Genomic DNA, 23,527 nt, shown 5'->3' on the forward strand with positions numbered 1-23,527 from the left:
ACGTGGAGGCACCCGGTCGTGAGCAGCAGCCCCCAAGTGGAGCCCGCCATTACGGTTGCTGTGCATCTACAGGCCCCACATGACATGCCATCAGATGTCAGAGCACCAGTGTCAGAGGAGATTGCGCATGTAGAGAGGGTGGTGACACGTCTCTGTGCCCTGCTCAAGGATGATCTGCAGCCCATGGATTCCGGTGGGCATCCTATGCCTTTGTTCCTCATCGTGACTGTGGTTCTCAAGCCTGACGCCTCTGCAGCCTTTTAGGGGCCCACCAGAGACCTCAGTGGGGTCACAGAGTTGGCAGTGCTCCGCTGCATCAGGGAGGTTACCAATGCCCTGCACCGGAGGGCCAGTGAGTCTGTCCGCTTCAGGACAGACTCTCACAGCCAGGCCCAGAGGGCCATTGGTTCTGGCACCATTGCAAGAGAACCATAGGTTTTAATGTTCATAGACTGCACTCATGTGGCCATCAGGGCCCCTGCCAGGCTACCGCCTGCGGACCTCACCATTAAAGGAGCCTCCTCAATCTAGGTGAAGCGAATCTGTGACTGCTTCTCAGGCCGCTGCCATGACACCTGGGTCTTGCGCCAGTCCCAGCTGCCACTGCTGTTCTCTGAACTGGCTCAGATGGAGGGGTGGCTTCTTGGAGATAAGGGCTATCCTTTGCAAACATGGCTCCTGACACCGGTGAGAGACTCCACCACTGCTGCAGAGGAGAGATACAACGCCAGCCACTGAGATACATGAGCCAGCATTGAGCAGGAGATAGGAATTTTTAAAGAGCGCCTCCAATGCCTGGATGGTTAGGGTGATGCCCTGTACTACAGGCCAAAAATTCAAGCTCCTTTCTTTGCTGCTCTGCACAACTACGCACCCAATAGGGGCCAGGTTGGCATGGTGACGAGAGACGTCAACAGGATTTCTCCTCGGACTGTTAGGACGCTGAGGACCTATAACATGAAAGACGCATGGGAGGACAGATGGCACCCAGGCTCTGCACGCAGGGCGAGCAGTGAACTAGGGATGTATGGAAGTGACTTATCAGACAAAGGCTGTCTGCTCCATAGGAATCGACATGAGCTCTGCAAGCCACATATCACTCTCGTTCACCTGCTGTGCACCAGTCCACATCTGCAGCATCCCTATGTAAACCATTAGAGGCAACAGCTGACTGAGCCAATGTCCATGTCACTACATCCGTGGAGACGAGATTGCGGACACCTGGTAAGTTCGCTTTTATTTGGATTCAGTTGTATGCTAAAGATTGAAATTGTGTTTATCATACGTAAATGCCAATGCCAGTGTGGCGGTGCAGAAGTGCCACTGCGGCACTTTGCCACCTCCAACAGAATCGGAACACAGCATTATGGTGTCAAGTTCCATGGCAGATGACTCCACACTGATTCTCTGTTCCCCCACTCAAAAACCTGTCTTCTAGTGGAGCATAAAATTCAGCCCTCCATGGCTCCAGCTACCCTTTACCATAATACAGTGTGAACAGCCTTCACATTATCAAAATGGGGCCATCAAAAGCTATTGAACAAAGAATTCTTTCCAGTTCAGTCATCAAGTCATCACTTTCAGTCTAGTCTCTCCAGCCACACGGGAAACATCGAAAGCCATTTTGAATTCCAGCACAAGGCTAAGAGAGAGAGAGAGTGACCACTTCCAGGTAGCATTTGAGCCCTGCTGAGAAAAGTTGAAAGCCAACTGCAGCAGAGAAAATAGAATCCCTTGTTAAAAACCACTCCTCCACCTGTGAAAACTGAAATAAGAACAGCACAGTCTTTAAATTGGTGAATCACCAGCAATCTTCAGCAACCCAGCAAATACAAGACAACCAGCAAACAGGCCTGCAACTTTAAAACTTACCTTCCGAGAGGATCCCACAGGTTTTCTTGAAACAACAGACTTTTACACCTTTAATTCTTAACACCTCTTACCCTTTTCCTTTTTTCTTCTCTTGTGTGTGCCTGTGAGAGTGAATTCATGCATGGGTGCTGTTGCAAACATTTCGGGGGATGAATATTGATCAATATATATTTAATCTTCAGTTTTTAAACCTACAAGAAAACCTATCACTGTCTGTTTATTTGGCACAAAACACAGGCCTGAAACACTAATTTAAAGAAATCCACTGTCTGTGGTCATTTGGGAGGTGAACAGTGGAAAGCAGCCACACCATCACCCACCTGGCCATAACAATACTCATTGGAGTTTAGAAGAATCAGAGGTGATCTTATTGAAACGTATAATCTTTTGATGGGGCTTGACAGGGTAGATGGGGAAAGCTCGAACTAGGGGGCACAGTTTAAAAACAAGGGGTCTCCTATTGAAGACGGTGATGAGGAGAATTTTTTTCTCTCAGAGGGCCATTAATCTTTGGAATTCTCTTCCCCAGGGAACAGTGGCAGCTGGGTCATTGAATATATTCAACTTTGAGTTGCAGATTTTTGATCAACAGGGGACTCAATGATTATGGCAGGCAGGCTCGAGGGGCCAAATGGCCTTCTCCTGCTCCTATTTCTTGTGATCTTATGATATTATGATCAGGATAGCTAATGACTCATGTTTGAAAAATTGCCTACTTACATTGGAGGAGTGCCCCCTGTGTCAAATTCGATGTACCCACACACTTTGTTAGGCAAAAAGACTTTTTCAAAATAACCCGAAATACTGACCCTCCTTTTTCACAGATTAAGCAAACTTCCCGAAAAGCAACATACAACCACACTGAAAAGCTGTGTTAAGTGAGAAATAATCTTGGTTCAGATGATCAAGATGTAGAATCAGTTTGGGTAGAGATAAGAAATAGCAAAGGAAAGAAATCACTGCTTGTGACTACTTTATAGGCCCCCTAACAGTAGCTACAAAGTTAGACAGAGAATAAATCAAGAAGTAATGGGGTTTGGCAGGAAAGGTATAGCAATAATCATGGGAGATTTTCATCTTCACTTCGATTGCACAAATCAAATTGGCAAAGGTAGACTGGAGAATGAGTTCATAGAGTATATTTGGGACAGTTTCTTAGAATAATACATTCTGGAATCTATCAGGGACCAGGCTATGTTGGACCTGGTAATGTGTAATAAGAAAGAATTAATTAAAGATCTCATAATAAAGGATCCTCTAGCTAAGAGTGATCATAACTTGATAGAACTTCAAATTCAGTTTGAGGGGGTGAAATGTCAGTCCATAAAATTTGCATATTAAACTTAAACAAAGGCAATTACAAGGGCATGAAGATAGAGTTGGCTAAAGTGGACTGGGAAAATAGGTTAAAAAGGTAAAATGTTACAGAAGCAATGGCAGACATTTATGGAAATTTTTCATAACTCTCAACAAAGGTATATTCCATTGAGAAAGAAAGACTCTACCAGAAGGATGCACCATCCATGGATAACTAAGGAAGTTAAAGGTGGTATCAAGTTAAAAGAAAAGGCAGACAATACTGCCAAGATTAGTGGTAGGCCAGAAAATTGAGAAAATTTTAGAAACTGGCGAAGGACAACTGTAAAAAAGTAAAGAGGGAGAAATTGGAGTATGAGAGAAAACTAGCAAGAAATAGAAGAGCAGACAGTAAAAGCTTCAACAAATATATAAAATAAAAAAGAAAAGAGTAGCTAAAGTGAGCATTGGTCTCTTAGAGGGTGAGACTGGGGAATTAACAATGGGAAATGAGGCAATAGCAGTCACTTTGAACAAGTATTTTGTATCTGCCTTCACAGTAGAAAACACAAAAATGCATCCCAAGAATAGGAGAAAATCAGGAAGCAAAAGGGAGGGAGGAACTTAAAACAATCACTATCACTACTGAAAAAATAATGGGAACACTAATGGGACTAAAGGCTGACAAGTCCCCTGGACCTGATGGCCTGCATCCAAGGGTCTTAAAGGAAGTGGCTGCAGAGATAGTTAATGCATTGGTTGTAATATTCCAAAATTTCTAGATTCTGGAAAGGTCCTAGCAGAATGGAAAACCTCAAATGTAACACTTCTGTTCAAGAAAGGAGGGAGACAGAAAGCAGGAACAATAGGCTAGTTAGCTGAATATCTGTCATTGGGAAAATGCGAGAATCCATTATTAAAGAGGTAGTAGTAGGACGTATAGAAAATCACAATACAATCAAGCTGAGTCAACATAGTTATGTGGAAGGGAAATCGTGTTTGACACATTTATTAGAGGTCTTTGAGGACATAACAAGCAGAGTTAATCAAGGTAAACCAGTAGATGTGGGGCTGAATTTTAATCGCGCACGGCACTCTGCAGTGGCACCGAGGAGCCTCCGCGATATTACGTGCGGGAGCGCATTTAAAAAGAGGGGGCGGAGCGACCGCCCCCAATGACGTAGAGGGGCGACTGCTGCAGTGTCTGATGCCACCACGCAGGCGCTGGCACCATTTTTAAAGGTCTCAGAATTAATTTTAATTTTTACAGGCATATAATTCAAGATTTGGATGCCCTTCCCCAACCTGCCCAATGGTCATTGAAGTGACACTTATTGTCAAAAAATACTTTATTCCCATCCTGAAATTTTCTCCCCAACCCTCTAACATTTGGCCTCTAACCACTTCCCACCATTCACACAGCCAATTAAATCTGTTTCCCTTGTTCCCCCACCCCTTCCGCCCTGAAAATTTTATTCCTCTCGCCTCCCCACCAGGTGCGAAGCATGAATGGCGGCTGTAAAATCGGCGTGGGACGGCTGCCACCTGCAGGTAAGTTTATTTGCACCTCATTTAGTGTAATTTGCATATGCATATGAAGGGCCTGCCGGTTGTGTATTTGGATTTCCAAAAGGCATTCAGTAAGGTGCCACATAATAGATTGCTACACAAGAAAAGAGCTCATGGTGTTAGGGACGATATATTAGCATGGATAGAGAACTGGCTAACTAACAGGAAACAGAGAGTTGGGATAAATGGGTCATTTTCAGAATGGCAAACTGTAACTTGTGGAGTGCCACAGGTATCAGTGCTGGGGCCTCAAATATTTACAATCTATATTAATGACTTGGATGACTTGGATGGAGGGGACCAAGTGTATTGTAGCCAAATTTGCGAACGATACAAAGATAGGTAGGAAAGCAAGATGTGAGGAGGACATAATGTGTTTGCAAAGAGATAGAGATAGGTTAAGTGAGTGGGCAAAAATTGTCAGATGGGGTATAATGTAGGAAAATGTGATATTGGTCAATTTAACAGGAAGATTAGAAAAGTGGAATGTTATTTACATTGAGAGAGACTGCAGAATGCTGCAGTACAGAGGGATCTGGGTGTCCTTGTCTATGAATTACAAAAAGTCAGCAAGCAGGTACAGCAAGTAATTAAGAAGGCAAATGGAATGTTGGCCTTGATTGCCGTATAAAAGTAGGGAAGTCTTGCTTCAACTGTACAGGGCATTGGTGAAACCACATCTAGAGTACTGTGCACAGTTTTGGTCAACTTATTTAAGAAGGGAGATACTTGCATTAGAAGATTTTCAGAGAAGGTTTACTAGGCTGATTCCTGCAATGATGAGTTTATCTTATGAGGTAAGCTTCAGCAGATTAGGCTTGTACTCATTGGGATTTAGAAGATTTAGAGGTGATCTTATTGAAATGTATAAGATTCTGAGGGGACTTGATAGGGCAGATGCTGAGAGGGTATTTCTCTTTGTGGGGGAATCTAGAACTAGAGGGCACAGTTTTAGAATAAGGGGTTTTCTATTCAAGACGGAGATGAGAAGGGATTTATTCTCTGAAAGGGCCATTAATCTTTGGAATTCTCTTCCCCTGTGAACAGTGGAGGCTGGGTCATTGAATATATTCAAGGCTGAGTTAGATATTTGATTGACAAGGGAATCAAGGGTTATGGAGGACAGACGGGAAAGTGAAATAAAGGCCAAAATTAGATCAGCAATGATCTTATTGAATGGCAGAGCAGGCTTGAGGGATCGAATGACCTATTCATGCTCCTATTTCTTATGTTCTTAAGTGTTTATGCTTGCTGGCTTATAAGAAATGAGAATGAATAACTGTTCATAACAGACTGATAACAGGGCAATTTCAAACAATGAGGCCTCTAAAAAGGATAGTGTGAATACTGGAGGTGCCTGTTTCAGGAAGTTATAAAAACAAAATCATCCACAGAAACAGAAAGTGATAAAGGAAGCATGAGAAACTGGACAATGTCAGGGTGGGCTTTTACTCCATGGTTCAAACAAAAAATTCAACCCTCCATTGGATAATTCATATTACGAAAGATTTTTAATGAACTGTGAGGTCCTGTTAGTTTATCATCCTGTCTGCTATTGAAAAAAAAGGTATAAAAAGTTAAAGGAACCTCATTGCTGCAGCCAGAAGGAAGTGATTTGGCCAGTAATCTCAGCAGGAGCAGCTAAATCACCTTTGTTGGTTGTACGTATGCTTATCTCTTATAACATTATTGGTGTACTGCTCGCATTGTAACATTTTTATAACTAACTTTAGATTGTGTGGCAGCGGTGGTTTTGAATCTGCCTTGAAGATACAATAAAACCTGATAAACAGAACTTGTGAGTGTACTGTGTAATTTCTCATTCACCTCAAGTAAAAGAATCATAAAACTGTAAACTCCAGGAGTGGGGTCCTAAGGAGGGAAGAAGTGGGCATGAGACACAATCGGATGTGAGTTTGAACACTGCAAATGCTGCAGAGATGTTATCCATCCATTTGTGATAAGAATGGAACTAATCAAAGTTGTGTGTATTGTCAGTGTGTTCTCACATTCAGAGCAAAGTGAGTACCAGATCACACAGTCCTGCTGGATGACTGTGCTCCAGTGAAACCTGCCTGGATCAGATTGGCCCTTGCGTCCACGTCATCCTGATCTGTACTTCCATTTGTGAGGTGGCCACGGTGATCTCCCTGCACAGTATGGGCACCGTTCTACTCTGCATCTTCCTCCTCCTCCTCATTCTCACCCTCATTCTATGATGAACTGTACCCACTCCCAACATTTCATCCTCTTCAATGTCCACACCTCTCTGGAAGGCCATGTTATGTAGCACACAGCAGACCACCACACTGTGCGAGACTTTTGTGGAAGTGTACTGGAGGGCGCCACATGACTGGTCAAGGCATTGGAACCGAATCCTCAGAAGCCTGATGGCCTGCTCGATGGTGGTCCTTTTGAGCAGATGGCTGCGCTTGAAGCGTGTCTGTGGCTCCATTGCAGGGGCACACAGAGGTGTCATTAGCTATCTCTTCACGGAATATCCCTTATTCCCTAGAAGCCATCCATGGAATCCCAGTGGTGTCATAACAAGCAGCGTCACCCACAATTGCTGAAGGATGAAGGCGTCATGGCAGCTGCCAGGATAGCGTGTGCAAACACATACAAAAAACACTTGTTTTGGTCACAGATCAGCTGAACATTTAGGGAGTAGAAACTCTTCCGACTGAGAAATTGTCCTGGCTGCTCATTCGGAGCCTTGATGGTCACATGGGTGCCATCGATGATGCTCTGCACCTGCGAAAATCCAGCTATTGAGGTGAATCCCACTGCCCTTGTGCCTGCAATGCCTCATCCATTTGAAAGTCAATGTCATCCCCTGCTCTCACAAACAGGACCTGCCTCATGTAACGGTATGCAGCAGTTTGAGAGACACCATCAAGTTCCACTGCCAATCCTTGGAACGATCCAGAGGCAAAGAGGTCAAAGCCACAGTGACTTTAACAGCTACTGCCAGTTCATGGCCACCAGTCCTGTGAGCTGTGAGATCTTCCTCAGAAACCATCTGCCTGGATAAGCACAGTCTCCTGCAGCACTGATTCTCTGACAGTTGAAGGTAGCTTACTCTTTGGTGGTACACTCTATGCTGAGGGTACTGCCTTCGTTGTCTTCCTGCCCCTTGTTCCTCTCCTTTGCTCTCCTCGTGCACAGTTGCCTGCATCTGATGCTGAGGATGATGATCCTCATTGCTACACGACCCTATCTCGGAGTAGCTTAATCCCATCTCCAGCTTTGCCTTGCTTGTAGTCACCTGCACTAGCACTGTTTTGCGGACTCCCCTTTCTGGCCTTGTGAATCCTGCAGGCTCACAAGCCCCCCACCCCCGATCACAAACGAATCCAGCACTCACTGACAGCTTGCTCACAGAACTCAGTACTCCAGAGACCACAACCACTTGGTGCTGCCTGCTCATTTCCATGATAGCTGCGTGAGCCAGCAGTAACCGCACTGTTGATTGGTCGAACGCATCAGCCTGGGATCCAAAGCCATAAATTGCTCGCACCATTTAAAGCTCGTCTCCACCATTTAAAGCTAGTTTGCACCACTGAAAGCTAGACTGCACTCCTTAAAGATAAATGGCTGTGCTTAAAGCTAGCCTGCACTGCTTAAAGATAAACTGCACCACTTAAAGCTAGTTGGACTACTTAAATAAAAGCAAAATACTGCGGATGCTGGAAATCTGAAACAAAAACAAGAAATGCTGGAATCACTCAGCAGGTCTGGCAGCATCTGTGGAAAGAGAAGCAGAGTTAACGTTTCGGGTCAGTGACCCTTCTTCGGAACTGACAAATATAGAAGAGCAGAACTTCTTTAAGGTAGGCATTCCTGGAAGAGAAGTGGCAGTGAATTAAACACTAAAATAAAAGCAAAATACTGCGGATGCTGGAAATCTGAAACAAAAACAAGAAATGCTGGAATCACTCAGCAGGTCTGGCTTTCACTATATTCAATGACTGAGCTTACACAGCCCTCTGGGGTAGACAAATCCAAAAATTCACAACTCTCTGAGTGAAGAAATTTCTCCTCATCTCTGTCCTCAGTGGCTTCCACCTTATTTTGAAATTGTGTCCCCTGGTTCTAGACTGCCCAACCAGGGGAAACATTTTACCTGCATCTACCCTGTCTGTCTCTTTAAGTATTTTTTAGGTTTTTATGAGATCACCATACATTCTCCGAAATGGTAGAGAATACGGGCCCAGTTTCCTCAATCTCTCTTCATAGGACAGTCCCGACATCCCGGGAACAAGTCTGTTGCACTCCTTCAATGGCAATAATATCCTTCGTAAGGTAAGGGGACCAAAGCCGCACACAGTACTCCAAGAGCGGTATAACCAAGGTTCTATACAATTCAAGCAAGACTTCATTACTCCGGTACTCAAATCCTCTTACGATAAAGGCTAACCTACCATTAGTCTTCTTAATTGCTTGCTGCACCTGCAGGTTAGCTTTCAGTGACTTATTGACAAGGACACCCATGTCCCTTTGTACATCTACACTTTCTAATCTCTTACCATTTAAGAAATACTCTGCACATCTACTCCTCCTACCAAAAGGTATAACCTCTCATTTTTCCATATTATATCCCGTCTGCCACATTTTTGTCCACTCACTAATTATGCCCAAATCTCTTTGAAGCCACTTTGCATCTTCCTCACAACACACATTCCCACCAAATTTTGTGTCCTCCGCAAACTTGGAAATATTACATTTGGTCTTCACATCCAAATCAATGATATATCTTGTGAACAGCTGAGATCCAAGTACTGATCCTTATGGTACCCCACTAGTCACAGTCTACAACGTGAGAATGACCCGTTTATTCCTACTCTGTTTTATGACTGTTACCAATCCTTAATCCATGCCAGTACATTACCTCCTATCCCATGTGCTTTAATTTTGCTAACCAACCTCCTGTGGGGGACTTTATCAAAAGCCTTCTGAAAATCCTAGTATACCATGCCCCTCAATCAAATCTGTCAGTAGCAGCCTCAAAAAACTCCAATAGGTTCGTCAAACATGATTTCCCATTCATAAATCCACGTTGACTATGCCCAATCAGATCATTATTACCAAGTGTTCATTTATCACACCCTTTAGAATAGATTCTAAAATGTTCCCTACTACTGATGTAAGGCTAACAGGTCTGTAGTTCCGTTTTCTCTTTCCCTCCCTTCTTAAATCCTGGGCTGACATTTACTACCAATTTGCAAGAACCGTTCTAGAATCGATAGAATTTTGGAAGATAATCACTAATGCATCCACAATTTCCATAGCTATCTCTTTCAACACTCTGGTATGTAGAATATCAGGTCCTGGGGACTTATCAACCTTCAGTCCCATTAATTTTGCCGATACAGCCTTCCTACTAATATGAATTTCCTTCAATTCCTCATTCTTCCTCATTCCTTGGATCTCTAATTCTGGGAGATTTCTTGTATCTTCCTCAGTGAAGACAGACACCAAGTAATCATTTAGCTTCCCTGCCATTTCTCTGTTCTCCATTATAGATTCTCCTGACCCTGCCTGTAATGGACCCACATTCATCTGAGCAAAACTTTTCATTTTTACGTACCTATGGAAGCATTTACAGTCCATTTTTTGCTTGTTTACATTCATATTCTATTCTCCCTTTATCAGTTTCTTGGTCCTTCTTTGCTGTATTCTAAAATCCTCCCAATCCTCAGATTTACTACTATTTCTGGCAACTTTATAGGCCTTTTTTTAATCTTATACAATCTTGAACTTCCTTTGTAAGCCATGGTTGACTGCATTTACTTTTGGGTTTTTTGTGCCTTGAAGGAATGTATAGTTGCTGTAAACTATGTAATAATTCTTTGAAGACTATCCATTGTCTATGCACTGTCACACCTTTTCATGTATTTTCCCAATCCACCTCAGTCAATTTGCCCCTCAGACCGTCATAATTTCCTTTGTTCAAATTTAACACCTGGCTTCAGATTGAACCACCTCACTTTTAACCAATGTAAAATTCTATCATATTATGATCGCTCATCCCTGAAGGTACCTTTACAACAAGATTATTTATGAGCCCTTTCTCATTACATAATACTAGATCTAAAATATCCTTTTCTCTAGTCGGTTCCTCAACATACTGCTCTAGAAAACCATCCCTAACACACTTCAGAAACTTGTCCTCCACAGCATTTGTGATCATGAGGTTGACCCAGTCTGCATGCAGATTGAAGTCACACATGATTACTGTATTACCCATGCTACATGCTTCTCCAATTTCCTGATTAATGCCATGTCCCACACTACCACTACTGTTTGGTGGCCTATAAACAACTCCTGCTAATGTTTGCTGCCCCTTGCTGTTTCATAGCTCCACCCAAACATATTCCACATTTTGTTCTTCTGATCTGAGATCCTCCCTTACTCATGTACTGATTCATTCCCTTATTATCAGTACAACACCATCTCCTTTTCCTTTTTGCCTGTCCTTCCTAAATGTTGAATATCCTTCAATATTCAGTTCCTATTCTTGGTCACCCTGCAGCCACATTTCTGTTATGGCAGTTAGATCATACCCATTTACCTCTATTTGGGCCTTTAAGTCATCTACATAGTTGTGAATGCTGCATACATTCAGGTAGAGTGCCCTTAACCTTGCCTTCTTGACATTCTGCATTCCAAGGTTAGTTGTTGCTCAGCTTTGTTTCTCCTGCCTTTAAATGTCACTTGCTAATTTTCTTCCTCCTGTTACCAGCTTTACTTCCTTCCAATTTGAGCTACCCCTCAAGTTCCTGTCCCCCTGACAAGCGAGTTTAAACCCTCGCCAAACAGCACTAGCAAATCTCCCTGCAAGGATATTAGTTCCAGTCCTGTTAAATTGTAACCTGTTCATCTTGTACAGGTCCCACCTGCCCCAGAACTGGTCCCAATGTCTCCGAAATTTGATTCCTTCCCTCCTCCACCAATTCTCCAGCCAAGTGTTCAATCGATCAATCCTCCTCGTCCGATGCTCCAGCACATGGCACTGGGAGTAATCCTGAGATTACTGCTCTTGAGGTCCTGCTTTTTAATTTCCTTCCTAACTCCCTAAAATCTGCTTTCAGGACCTCATCCCTCTTCCTATCTTAAAGTTAAACTGCACCACTTAAAGCTAGCCTGCACTGCTTAAAGCTAAATTGCACAGCTTGAAGCTGAACTTTTTTTTAAATTCGTTCATGGGATGTGGGTGTCACTTGCTCGGCCAACATTTATTGTCCATCCATAATTGTCCTTGAGAAGGTGGTGGTGAGCTGCCTTCTTGAACCGCTAACTGTTAAAGCTAACCTGCATCACTTAAAGCAAACCTGCACCACTGAAAGTGCAGTGTAAGGATTTAAAGGGTTACTGCTGAAGACAGTGAGAGGAACTCCTCCCACTGTAATTGTGATGATGTCATATGTCACATGAGGTCAGCTGGAGAGAAGAAGAGAGAGCAGCACAAAGGATGCTAGCTTAGGAGGCTTGATGAGAGTGTATATAGTATTATGTAAGTAATAAACATTTCTTACAAGGCAATGGGCCAAGTGCTGGGAAATGAGATTAGTTAGGATAGGTGCTTGATGGTCAGTGCAGGCGCTTTGGGCCGAAGGGCCTGTTTCTGTGCTGTAAAACTCTATGACTCTTAGTTGACCTTATCCTGAGTCTGAGACTTTCTACAGAATGTCCCTGTTACAGTACTAAATACAACAACAACACAACCTGGTGGCACAGGTTAAAATGACCAAAATAATTTGAAGATCTCCCTACCTCATGGAGAGGTGGCAGGAAAACAGCAGATCAAGTCAGGGGACTGCACTGAACTCAGGAGCTGTTCCCCAGCCACAGATAATGTAGACAGTCGGTGAGAAATCCGTGCAGCCTCTCAGACCGCACCACAGAAGTGTTTTGCTCTACATCGGTACATCCAGGTCCAGCAATCAGTTCTGAGTTTCAGCGCCAGGTGACAGTCCAGGATTGGCTAAGAGATTTTTATGGGGGCCAGCAACGGTTAATGGCGCACTGGGTCAAAACCACAGGTAGAGAAGTTGATCTCGGGTGAAGAAACGACTCAGGAGTCAGGTGGAGCCATAGAAACATAGAAAACAGGAGCAGGAGTAGGCCATTCAGCCCTTCGAGCCCTGCCCCGCCATTTATTATGATCATGGCTGATCATCCAACTCAGCAGCCTGTTCCCGCATTCGCCCCATACCCTTTGATCCCTTTAGACCCAAGAGCTATATCTAACTCCTTCTTGAAAACATACAATGTCTTGTCCTCAACTGCTTTCTGTGATAGAGAATTCCACAGGCTCACCTCTCTCTGGATGAAGAAATTTCTGCTCATCTCAGTCCTGAAAGGTTTACCCCGTATCCTTAGACTATGACCTCTGGTTCTGGACTCCCCCACCATCGGGAACATCCTTCCTGCATCTACCCTGTCAAGTCCTGTTAGAATTTTGCAGGTTTCTATGAGATCCTCCCTCACTCTTCTGAACTCCAGCGAATATAATCCTAACCGACTCAATCTCTCCTCATACGTCAGTCCTGCCATCCCAGGAATCAGTCTGGTAAACCTTCGCTGCACTCCCTCTGTAGCAAGAATATCTTTCCTCAGATAAGGAGACCAAAACTGCACACAATAGTGGCCTCACCAAGGCCCTGTATAATTGCAGCAAGACACCCCTGCTCCTGTACTCGAATCCTCTCGCTATGAAGGCCAACACACCATTTGCCTTTTTTACCGCCTGTTGCACCTGCATGCTTACCTTCAGCGATTGGTGTACAAGAACACCCAGGTTTTGTTGCATATTTCCCTCTCTCAGTTTATAGCCTTTCAGATAATAATCTGCCTTCCTGTTTTTGCTACCAAAGTGGATAACCTCACATTTATCCAGATTATATACTGCATCTGCCATGCATTTGCCCACTCACTCAACATGTCCAAATCACCCTGACGCCTCTCTGCATCCTCCTCATAACTCACCTTCCCACCCAGTTTTTGTGTCATCTGCAGATTTGGAGATATTACATTTAGTTCCCTCATCTAAATCATTAATATATATTGTGAATAACTGAGGTCCGAGCACCGATCCCTGCGGTACCCCACTAGTCACTGCCTGCCATTTGGAAAAAGACCCATTTATCCCTCCTCTTTGTTTCCTGTCTACCAACCAATTTTCTATCCATCGCAATACACTACCCACAATCCCATGCGCTTTAATTTTACATGCTAATCTCTTATGTGGGACTTTGTCGAAAGCCTTCTGAAAGTCCAAATAAACCACATCCACTGGCTCCTCCTTATCAACTCTACCAGTTAGATTCTCGAAGAATTCTAGTAGATTTGTCAAGCATGATTTCCCTTTCGTAAATCCATGCTGACTCTGTGCGATTCTACCACTGTTCTCCAAGTGCTCTGCTATAAAATCTTTGATAATGGACTCTTGAATTTTCCCCACTACTTACGTCAGGCTGACTGGTCCATAATTCCCTGCTTTTTCTCTACCTCTCTTTTTAAAGAGTGGGGTTACATTAGCCACCCTACAATCTGTAGGAACTGTTCCAGAGTCTGTAGAATCTTGGAAGATGTCTACCAATGCATCTACTATTTCTAGGGCCACTTCCTTAAGTACTCTGGGATGCAGACCATCAGGCCCTGGGGATCTATCAGCCTTCAATCCCATCAATTTCCCCAACACCATTTCTCTACTAAAACTGATTTCCTTCAGTTCCTCTCTCTCACTAAGCCCTGTGTTACCCAACATTTCTGGTATGATATTTGTGTCCTCCTTTGTGAAGACAGAACCAAAGTATGCATTTAGTTGGTCAGCCATTTCTTTGTTCCCCATAATAAATTCCCCTGCTCCTGACTGTAATGGACCTACATTTGACTCCACTAATCTTTTTCTCTTCACATACCTATAGAAACTTTCACAGTCAGTTATTATGTTCCCCGCACCTTGCTCTCGTACACTATTTTCCCCTTCTTAATCAATCCCTTGGTCCTCCTTTGCTGAATTCTAAGCTGCTCCCAATCCTCAGGTCTGTTGTTTTTTCTGGCAAATTTATATGCCTCTTCCTTGGATCTAATGCTATCTCTAATTTCCCTTGTGAGCCATGGTTTGGCTACCTTTCCCATTTTACTTCTGCGCCAGAAAGGGATAAACAAATGTTGCAGTTCATCCATACGCTCTTTAAATGTTTGCCATTACCTATCCACCGTCAACCCTTTAAGTAACGCTTCCCAACCCGTCATAGCCAACTCACGCCTCATACCTTCGCAGTTTCCTTTACTAAGATTCAGGACCCAAGTCTCAGAATCAACCACGTCACTCTCCATCTTGATGAAGAATTCTATCATATTATGGTCGCTCCAAGGGGTCTCGCATCACTAGATTGTCAATTATTCCTCTATCATTACACAATACTCAGTCTAGGATGGCCTGTTCTCTAGTTGGTTCCTCAACGTATTGGTCCAGAAAACCATCCCGTCTGCACTCCAAGAATTCCTCCTCTACGGTATTGTGACTAATTTGATTTGTCCAATCAATATGCAGATTAAAGTCACCCATAATTACAGACGTTTGTTTATCGCATACGTCTCTAATTTCCTGTTTAATGCCATTCCCAACATCACCACAACTGTTTGGGGGTCTATATACAACCCCCACTAATATTTTTTGCCCCCTTAGTGTTTCTAAGCTCTACCCATACAGATTCCACATCATCAGAGCTAATATCTTTCCTCACTAGTGCGTGAATTTCCTCTTTAACCAGCAATGCAACTCCACCACCTTTTGCTTTTTGTCTGTCCTTCCTAAATACTGTATATCCCTGGATGTTCATTTCCCATCCCTGGTAACCTTGCAGCCATGTCTCTGTAATCCCGACTATATCATACCCGTTTACATCTATTTGCACAATTAATTCATCCACTTGATTGCGAATGCTCCGCGTGTTAAGGCACAAAGACTTAAGGTTTGTCTTTTTAACATTACTTGTCGTCTTCCCGTTATTTTTCACTGTGGCCCTGTTTGATTCTGGCCCTTGATTTCTCTGCCTATCACTTTTCTTATTCCCCTTACTGTCTTTTGTTCTTGTCTTTGATCCCCCCTCCTCTGACTCCTTGCAAAGGTTCCCATCCCCCTGCCATTTTAGTTTAAACCCTCCCCAACCACTCCGGCAAATACTTCCCCTAGGACATCAGTCCCAGTCCCGTCCAGGTGTAACCCGTCCAGTCTGTACGAGTCCCACCTCCCCCAGAACCAGTCCCAATGTCCCAGGAATCTAAAACTCTCCCCCTCACACGATCTCTTCAGCCACGGATTCATCCGATATATCCTGCTATTTCTACTCTGACTAGCACGTGGCACTGGTAGTAATCCTGAGATCACTACCTTTGAGGTCCTACTTATCAAATTACTTCCTAACTCCCTGTATTCTGCTTTTAGGACCTCATCCTTTTTTTTTACCTATGCCGTTTGTACCAATGTGTACCACGACCACTGGCTGTTCACCTTCCCCCTTCAGAATGCCCTGTAACCATTCTGAGACATCCTTGACCCTAGAACCAGGGAGGCAACATACCATTCTGGAGTCTCTTTTGTGGCCACAGAAATGCCTATCTATTCCCTTTACAATTGAATCCCCTATAACTATTGCATTCCCACACTTTTTCTCCTCCCCTGTGCAGCAGAGCCAACTGTGGTGCAATGAATTGGGCTGTTGCTGCTTTCCCCTGAGAGGCCATTCCCCCCAACAGTATCCAAAGCAGTATATCTGTTTTGCAGGGGAATAGCCACAGGAGACTCCTGCACTGCCTGCCTAGTCCTCTTGCTCTGCCTGGTGGTCACCCATTCCCCTCCTGCCTGTGATGTCGGAGCCTGCGGTGTGATCACCTCTCTATACGTGCTATCCATGATACGCTCCGCCTCACGGATGCTCCACAGTGTCCCCAGCTGCCGCTCCAGCTCTGAAACCCGGGCTTCCAAGAGCTGCAGCTGGAGACACTTCCGACACACATGCCGGTCCCGGGCACTGGAAATGTTCCCAGCCTCTGACATGGAGCATGAGGAGCACACCATGGCTTTGAGCTCTCCTGCTATGACTTAACCCTCTAAATTAACTTTCTGGAAGATCTTAATGTCAAATAATATCAATTACTCTGGGGCCCTTCTTCCCTTGTCCTTGTTACTACAGAACTCCCTAAAAAAAACTACTTACTATATATGACCTTTCTTACCTTAGTTACTTACTCAGCTATTTAGAGCGATTCCCTAACAGCAGTGACTCACCAACCAATCACCTTGCAGTTTTTCTGTGACGTCACTGTTGGCTTTTTTTCCCTTTGTTTTCAAAACTCCGGCGCGCTGGAAGAGGTCCGACTGCTCTCCGCTCCTGAAAGTAAGTGAAGGCCCCGAGCCTCAGGCTGGATTTATCCGCTCCCGGGTCTGGTTGCTTCCACACAGGTCCAACTGCTCTCCGCTTCTGAAGGTAAGTGAAGGCCCCGAGCCTTGTGCTGGATTTATCCTCTCCCAGTTCTGGTTGTTTCTGCACAGGTCCGACTGCTCTCCGCTCCTGCAGCCATTGTTCAGACAGACCACAGAGAGAAAGCACAGGGCAGAGGGTGGTGACTCTTCAGAATTCTCTGCCCCAGAGGGCTGTGGAAGCTCAATCATTGATTATGTTCAAGATTGAGATCGATATATTTCTACATATTAAACACATTCAGGGATACGGGGATAGTGCAGGAAAATGGTGTTGAAGTAGAAGATCAGCCATCATCTCATTGAATGGTGGAGTGGGCTCGAAGGGCTGAATGGCCTTCTCCTGCTCCTATTTCTTATGTTCTTATGTTATGTTCTTATGAAAAGTCAGAAAGCGCGGCAAATCCCCAAAAGACCGCGAAAACCTCCATTAAACCTGTAAGATTTTGAAACAAAGGGGAACCCTAGAATAAAAACAAGAAATTCTGGAAATACTCAGCAGGTCTGGCAGCATCTGTGGAGAGAGAAGCAGAGTTAACGTTTCAGGTCTGTGACTCTTCTTCATAACTAGTTATTGACACCTCCGCGAAGGGAAAATGTTACTTCCTATCTATCCTATCAATGCCCCTCATAATTTTGTATACCTCAATCAGGTTCCCCCAACAGCCTTCTGTGCTCTAAGGAAAACAACCCTTGCCTATCCAGTCCCTCTTTCCCTGGTTATCCTCTTGCCTTTAATATACTTAGAAAACGCCTTGGGACTTTCCTTTATCTTTCCCACCAGTGTTTCTTCATGTCCCCTCTTCGCTCTCGTAATTACATTTTTAAGTACCCTCCTACACTTTCTATGCTCCTCTAGGGCCTCCGCTGTTTACTTTCTCTGCCATTTCCATATTCCTTATTATAAATACTCCTGACACAGGGATGTGAATACAGTGAATTAAAGGCAAAACTAATCAGAAACCGAAAAGCTGCAGGCATAGCTGATGAATCTTTGTCAGACCTTTTGCAGTTGAAGGAGGACCTTACACTCGAAAAGGCTGAATTTACAAACAAAATAGGGCCATTCTGCGGGCTGAAGACAAGCCGTGGATGAGAAGAAGTCCAGTGACAGTAATGTTTGTGAAGCCAAGGTCTGAGAAACAGTGGAAAAGAAGACACACATGGGTGAGAAGGTGCATGACACTGGGAAACTGTACCAATGCTGTGGAGCCAGGAAGACCCACAGAAGGGAGCAGTGTGCAGCAAATAAAGCTGAGTGTTTCAATTTTAAAAAGACTGGACATTATGGGAAAATGAGCCAGAGCAAAACTTCTTCACTCGGGAATGCAAAGCAGAAGACCTTCATGCAAAGAGCAGTGAATCAAGTGCATCAATATCCAGAAGATAAAACACCAGGAAATTTCCTTGGAGAAATAAATGACCCAAATCAAGGATTCTGGGCAGCGGACATCTATGTAAATGGACACCTCATGAATTTTAAACTGGACACAAGTGCTAGTGTCACAGTTTTGTCAAACCAAGAGCCATGGTTGATGAGATATTGCCTACAACCAGTGGATACACTGTTGTACAGTCCAGGCGGGACACAACTGAGAGTAAAAGGTAAACTGCAAGCAACTGTCCAACAAAAAGGGAGACAAATCCTGGAGACCTTGCATAATCAAGAATTTTCCTGACTGAGCAGAAAAGCATGCTTAGACCTGCATTTGATCAAGAAGATAGATGAAGTCAAGAAAACACGGGTAAAGAATCGCTTGCAAACAGAATACCCAAAGCTATTCACAGGGCTCGGAAGACTCAAGACGGAGTAGAGAATCAAATTCAGGGAAGGAGCCAGGCTAGTGTGTATCTTTATACCCATAAAGATACTTCTTCCATTATTGAGCTAAGTTCAAGACCACTTGGAAGAATGAAAAGAATGGGAATTATCTCTCCTGTAAAACAAACAACAGAGTGGTGTTCGGCCATGATTCCTGTCCCAAAACAGAATGGAATTCGACGTATTTGTGTGGATTTAACACAGCTCAAAAAAGCAGTAACGCATTAAATTCATCCAATGTCCAAACCCAATCCGAGCAGAAGGCTACAATCCGTAGTAAAGAGCAACTAAGTCAGTGATCCAGACTTACAGAGAAGACTATGGATTGTCCCAGTCGGACTACAACCAGATCGGGAAGAGTTGTCAAACCTTCTAATTGACTAAATCTGTGAAGTCAGAGACTTGGGGGGAGAAAGGGTAGTAGTTCAGTAAAGTATGCAAATACATTTCAAAAAATGCTGGATAAAGACTAGGAGGAGATAAGGGATTATAAGGATGTAAAGGGTTAATGCTGAAGACAGTGAGAACAACCCCTCCCACTGTAAAAATGATGATGTCACAGTCACGTGAGGTTAGGCTGGAGCAAAGAAGAGTGAGCAGAACAAAGGATGCCAGCTTAGAAGGTTTGTAAATAATAAACTGTTCTTAGTTTTTTAATTCATTCATGAGATGTGGTCATCGCTGGTTAGGCCAGCGTTTATTTCCCATCCCTAATTGCCCTTGAGAAGGTGGTGGTGAGCTGCCTTCTTGAACCACTGCAGTCCATGTGAGGTAGGTACACCCACAGTGCTGTTAGGAAGGGAGTTCCAGGATTTTGACCCAGCGACAGTGAAGGAACGGTGATATAGTTCCAAGTCAGGATGGTGTGTGGCTTGGAGGGGAACTTGCAGGTGGTGGTGTTCCCATGCATTTGCTGCCCTTGTCCTTCTAGATGGTAGAGGTTGCGGGTTTGGAAGGTGCTGTCAAAGGAGCCTTGGTGCATTGCTGCAGTGCATCTTGTAGATGGTACACACTGCTGCCGCTGTGCGTCGGTGGTGGAGGGAGTGAATGTTTGTGAATGGGCTGCCAATCAAGCGGGCTGCTTTGTCCTGGATGTTGTCGAGCTTCTTGAGTGTTGTTGGTGCTGCACCCATCCAGGCAATTGCAGAGTATTCCATCACACTCCTGACTTGTGCCTTGTAGATGGTGGACAGGCTTTGGGGAGTCAGGAGGTGAATTACTCGCCGCAGGATTCCCAGCCTCTGGCCTGCTCTTGTCGCCAAGGTAAATATATGGCTTCTCCATGAAGTTGACTTTATCCCGAGTCTGAAACTTTCTCCAGAATGTCCCTGTTACGCTACTAAATACAACAACAACACACAACAGTAAGCTCACCTGCACTGCTTAAAACTAGTCTGTACTGCTTAAAAGTGAGGGGTGGTGGGCACCTTGTGTCAGGAGCAGGTGCTGGCAATTATGCTGGAAATAAATCTGACCCGGGAAACAGTGAAGGGAACAACATGGGAGAGAACAGGATTCAAGGTTTTTCAGACACTGCACTTGCAGCCTTGATAGAGGAGGTGGAAAATAGGGGAAGTGTCCTGTATCACAGGGGGAGAGAGCCACTAGAAGGCAGTGGGAGCAGATAGCCACAGAGATCAATGTCAGGAATCAAACCCTGAGGACCTGGATTCAGTGTCACTAGAAGCTTAATGACCTCAAACGAGAGGTCAAGGTCAGTGAATGTATCTTCAAATTCCATATCCTACAAACTGTACCATTAATCTCAGACACTGTTCAAATCATCAGACCCCCATCGCTCATCTATCAACAATCACTATCAATCAGGACTCACACCTGACATTCATATGCTTTACCACACCCTTACACAGTTAGCACTGTTGCAATCCTCACACCCACATCTCACAGCTTCCAAATACTGCCAGCTATTCAACTATGACAGTACCATCACCCAAACACATTTCACAACATTCTCAATACACTTCCCTCTCTCTTGCAGGTCAAGGTGCTGCATAACCAAAGGCAGCAGGAGCTAACCAGAGGGGAACAGGTACGCCTGCATATCCTAACTCCATGCAGGAGACATTGCTGGCTATTATTGGGACAGTAATTGCTGAGGCTGTGGCGCAGCAATGGGGCTGAAACCATTGAAGTTGATGATTTCCTCAGATCTAATCCTTCTTCATACCTCCTACTTCCCCCTCATCCCACAATCACTTCTGATTTACAAGCTGCAGATGGTGTAACCTTGCACCATTTACCTTCCTCTCTCCCCTCACCACAACCTTACCCTTGTGCCGTTATCCTTTCAGATACCCAAGGTGCAACTTGGCCAGGCAGTTAGAGAATAGATTCGAGGTGGGATCTACACATGGTGAGACACCGGGCACAAGCGGCCAGGGTAGAGGGGAAAGAATAGCACAGGTTCCATCTTGCCAGAGGCTGAGGTTACACACAGGTTCCACTGCAGAGGACTCAGATGAAGACTTTGATGGGACAGCCTACAGAAGAAGGTTGATGTGTGTGCAGAGAAAAATGCTTGAAGCATTGGCAGGCCTGCCTGAAAGCCTGTGGTCAATGGCCAGGAGCATGAAGGAGTCCAGCTCCAATTTGACATAGGGCTTTGTGCAGAGCCTGGACTCCATCCTCTCCAGCATGGAAGTGGTGGCCAACTCCATTCACACACTTGTGGACACAACCATGATGCAGCATCTGCTGGCTGACATTGCAGGTTCCATTGCAGCACAAGCAGCAGCCAATCAACATCTTAGTGCTGTAGTGGAAGCTCAGACTGCTCCCATCATGGATTACAATGTGCAAAGGAGGTTGCAGGCTGATCACAGCAGTCCACCAATCAGTTCCTAAACAGATTATGAGGATTGCTGGGGCGCTGCCCGCGGGAGTGACAGTGGCTCCATGGAGCAAGATCCTCACCCAGGAAGACAGCATTGGTCCTCCCACCCCTGCCTTGCTGTTGCCTGTCAGCGAGCCAGCCCAGACTGCTGCCACCCACGCTGAAATGGTGCAGTCCAAAGCCAGACTTTCCAGGCCCAGAGCTGCTCGAGGTTGTCCTGCAAGGCCATCTGTAATCTAAGATAAGGTAGACAAAGAAAAGCTGTTCCCATTAGCTGATGATACAAGGAGTAGGGGGGCACAGATTTAAGGTTTCGGACAAGAGATACAGGGGGAGGAGAGGAAGAACATTTTTACACAGCGAGTGGTAATGACCTGGAACTCATTGCCTACGAGGGTGGTGGAAGTGAAGATGATGAATGATTTCAGAAGGAAATTGGATTGAAGGAAATAAACTTGCAGAGCTATAGGGATAGAGTGGGGGAATGGGACTAAGTGGATTGCTCGAAAGCCAGCATGGACTCGATGGACCGAATGGCCTCCTTCTGCACTGTTATGACTCTATGACTTTACCAGACTCGAACACAAGCACATAGTTAGCAGCAATCGGTTTGTGTTTTGGAAACACCCTGAATCCTACAGAAAGTCTCTGCAATTCACAACAACCAAAATTCACAAAGCATCAACACCTCAGGGTTTGACATGAGTTCACTCTGTGTTTTGATAAAATACTCACCGTGTCCTCTGAAGGGTGTGTTTGGTGGTCATTCTGTGAGAACTCAAATAAAGCCAATTCCCTCTGATCCATTTTGGACAATGATGAATGATTCTTCCCCTGTTTCAGGGGTTGGATGTAAATGTTGAGGCGAAAAGTTTTGTCAAGAAGTGTTGAAACTTTGTACTGCTCCGAGACTCTGGTTAATGATGATTCAGTTTCTCACCAGGTAATCACTCTCCTGCAGTCAGATGTCAGTCCCTTATGTTGGTTAAAAGGGGTGGAGCTCAGTTTACTCAGAATCTGGTGATCTGCAAATTCCCGAGTATTTCTGCTGTTAATGCATCAATTTCCAAACTAAATGTTCCTAATGCATGTTATTTGCATTAGTTTCAGAACATTCAGTATCAAAGTGCAGTTATTCTGCATCTACAGGTTTGAGCACAGCAGCAATTTTAAAACACCAAGTGAAAATGAACCAATCAGGTGTTCAGGCAAAGCAGAATTCTGCATTTGTTTGTTCAAACATGGGACAGTCTGTTCTAATGTCAGAAACCTAAAGATAATTCACTGCTGCCTGAATTCATTTTAAACTATGAAATGATATTTTAAGTATTTAGTTTTGCCGCAGTTACACTCAGACTGTGTTCCTGTGACACTGAGACTATGAACTGGATTTTGTGTTGGAGCCGGCACTCCTGGCACCAGGCCGAAAAGGGGGGGGGTCCCCACCTCTGCCTTTTCATTCCCACCTCTACCTGCATCCACCCAAACCCCCCCTGCTCCCCACGGAATGATCCTCTGGTCTTTTTGAATCAATGTTTCAGGAGGCGGGATCCCCATCCCTTGAAGACTTTAAAGGGACAGGGATCCCGCCTCCAAGAGCTGCCAGCCAATCAGAAGGCCA

At 44.5% G+C, this 23,527-nt stretch overlaps 1 protein-coding gene across 1 annotated transcript in view; it reads right to left on the reverse strand.

Annotated features, from left to right (window-relative positions):
* LOC137377787 (sodium- and chloride-dependent neutral and basic amino acid transporter B(0+)-like) overlaps positions 1-22,806 on the reverse strand; it is a 139,926-nt gene extending 117,120 nt beyond the window's left edge. The window contains exon 1 of the mRNA XM_068047846.1: positions 22,642-22,806. Within this exon, the coding sequence (XP_067903947.1) occupies positions 22,642-22,713 (72 nt within the window). The 5' untranslated portion in view covers positions 22,714-22,806. The remainder of the gene's footprint in view (positions 1-22,641) is intronic.
* Between the last annotated feature and the right edge of the window lie 721 nt (positions 22,807-23,527).

This window comes from Heterodontus francisci, chromosome 15 (genome assembly GCF_036365525.1).
Source record: "Heterodontus francisci isolate sHetFra1 chromosome 15, sHetFra1.hap1, whole genome shotgun sequence".
Taxonomy (NCBI): Eukaryota; Metazoa; Chordata; class Chondrichthyes; order Heterodontiformes; family Heterodontidae; genus Heterodontus; species Heterodontus francisci.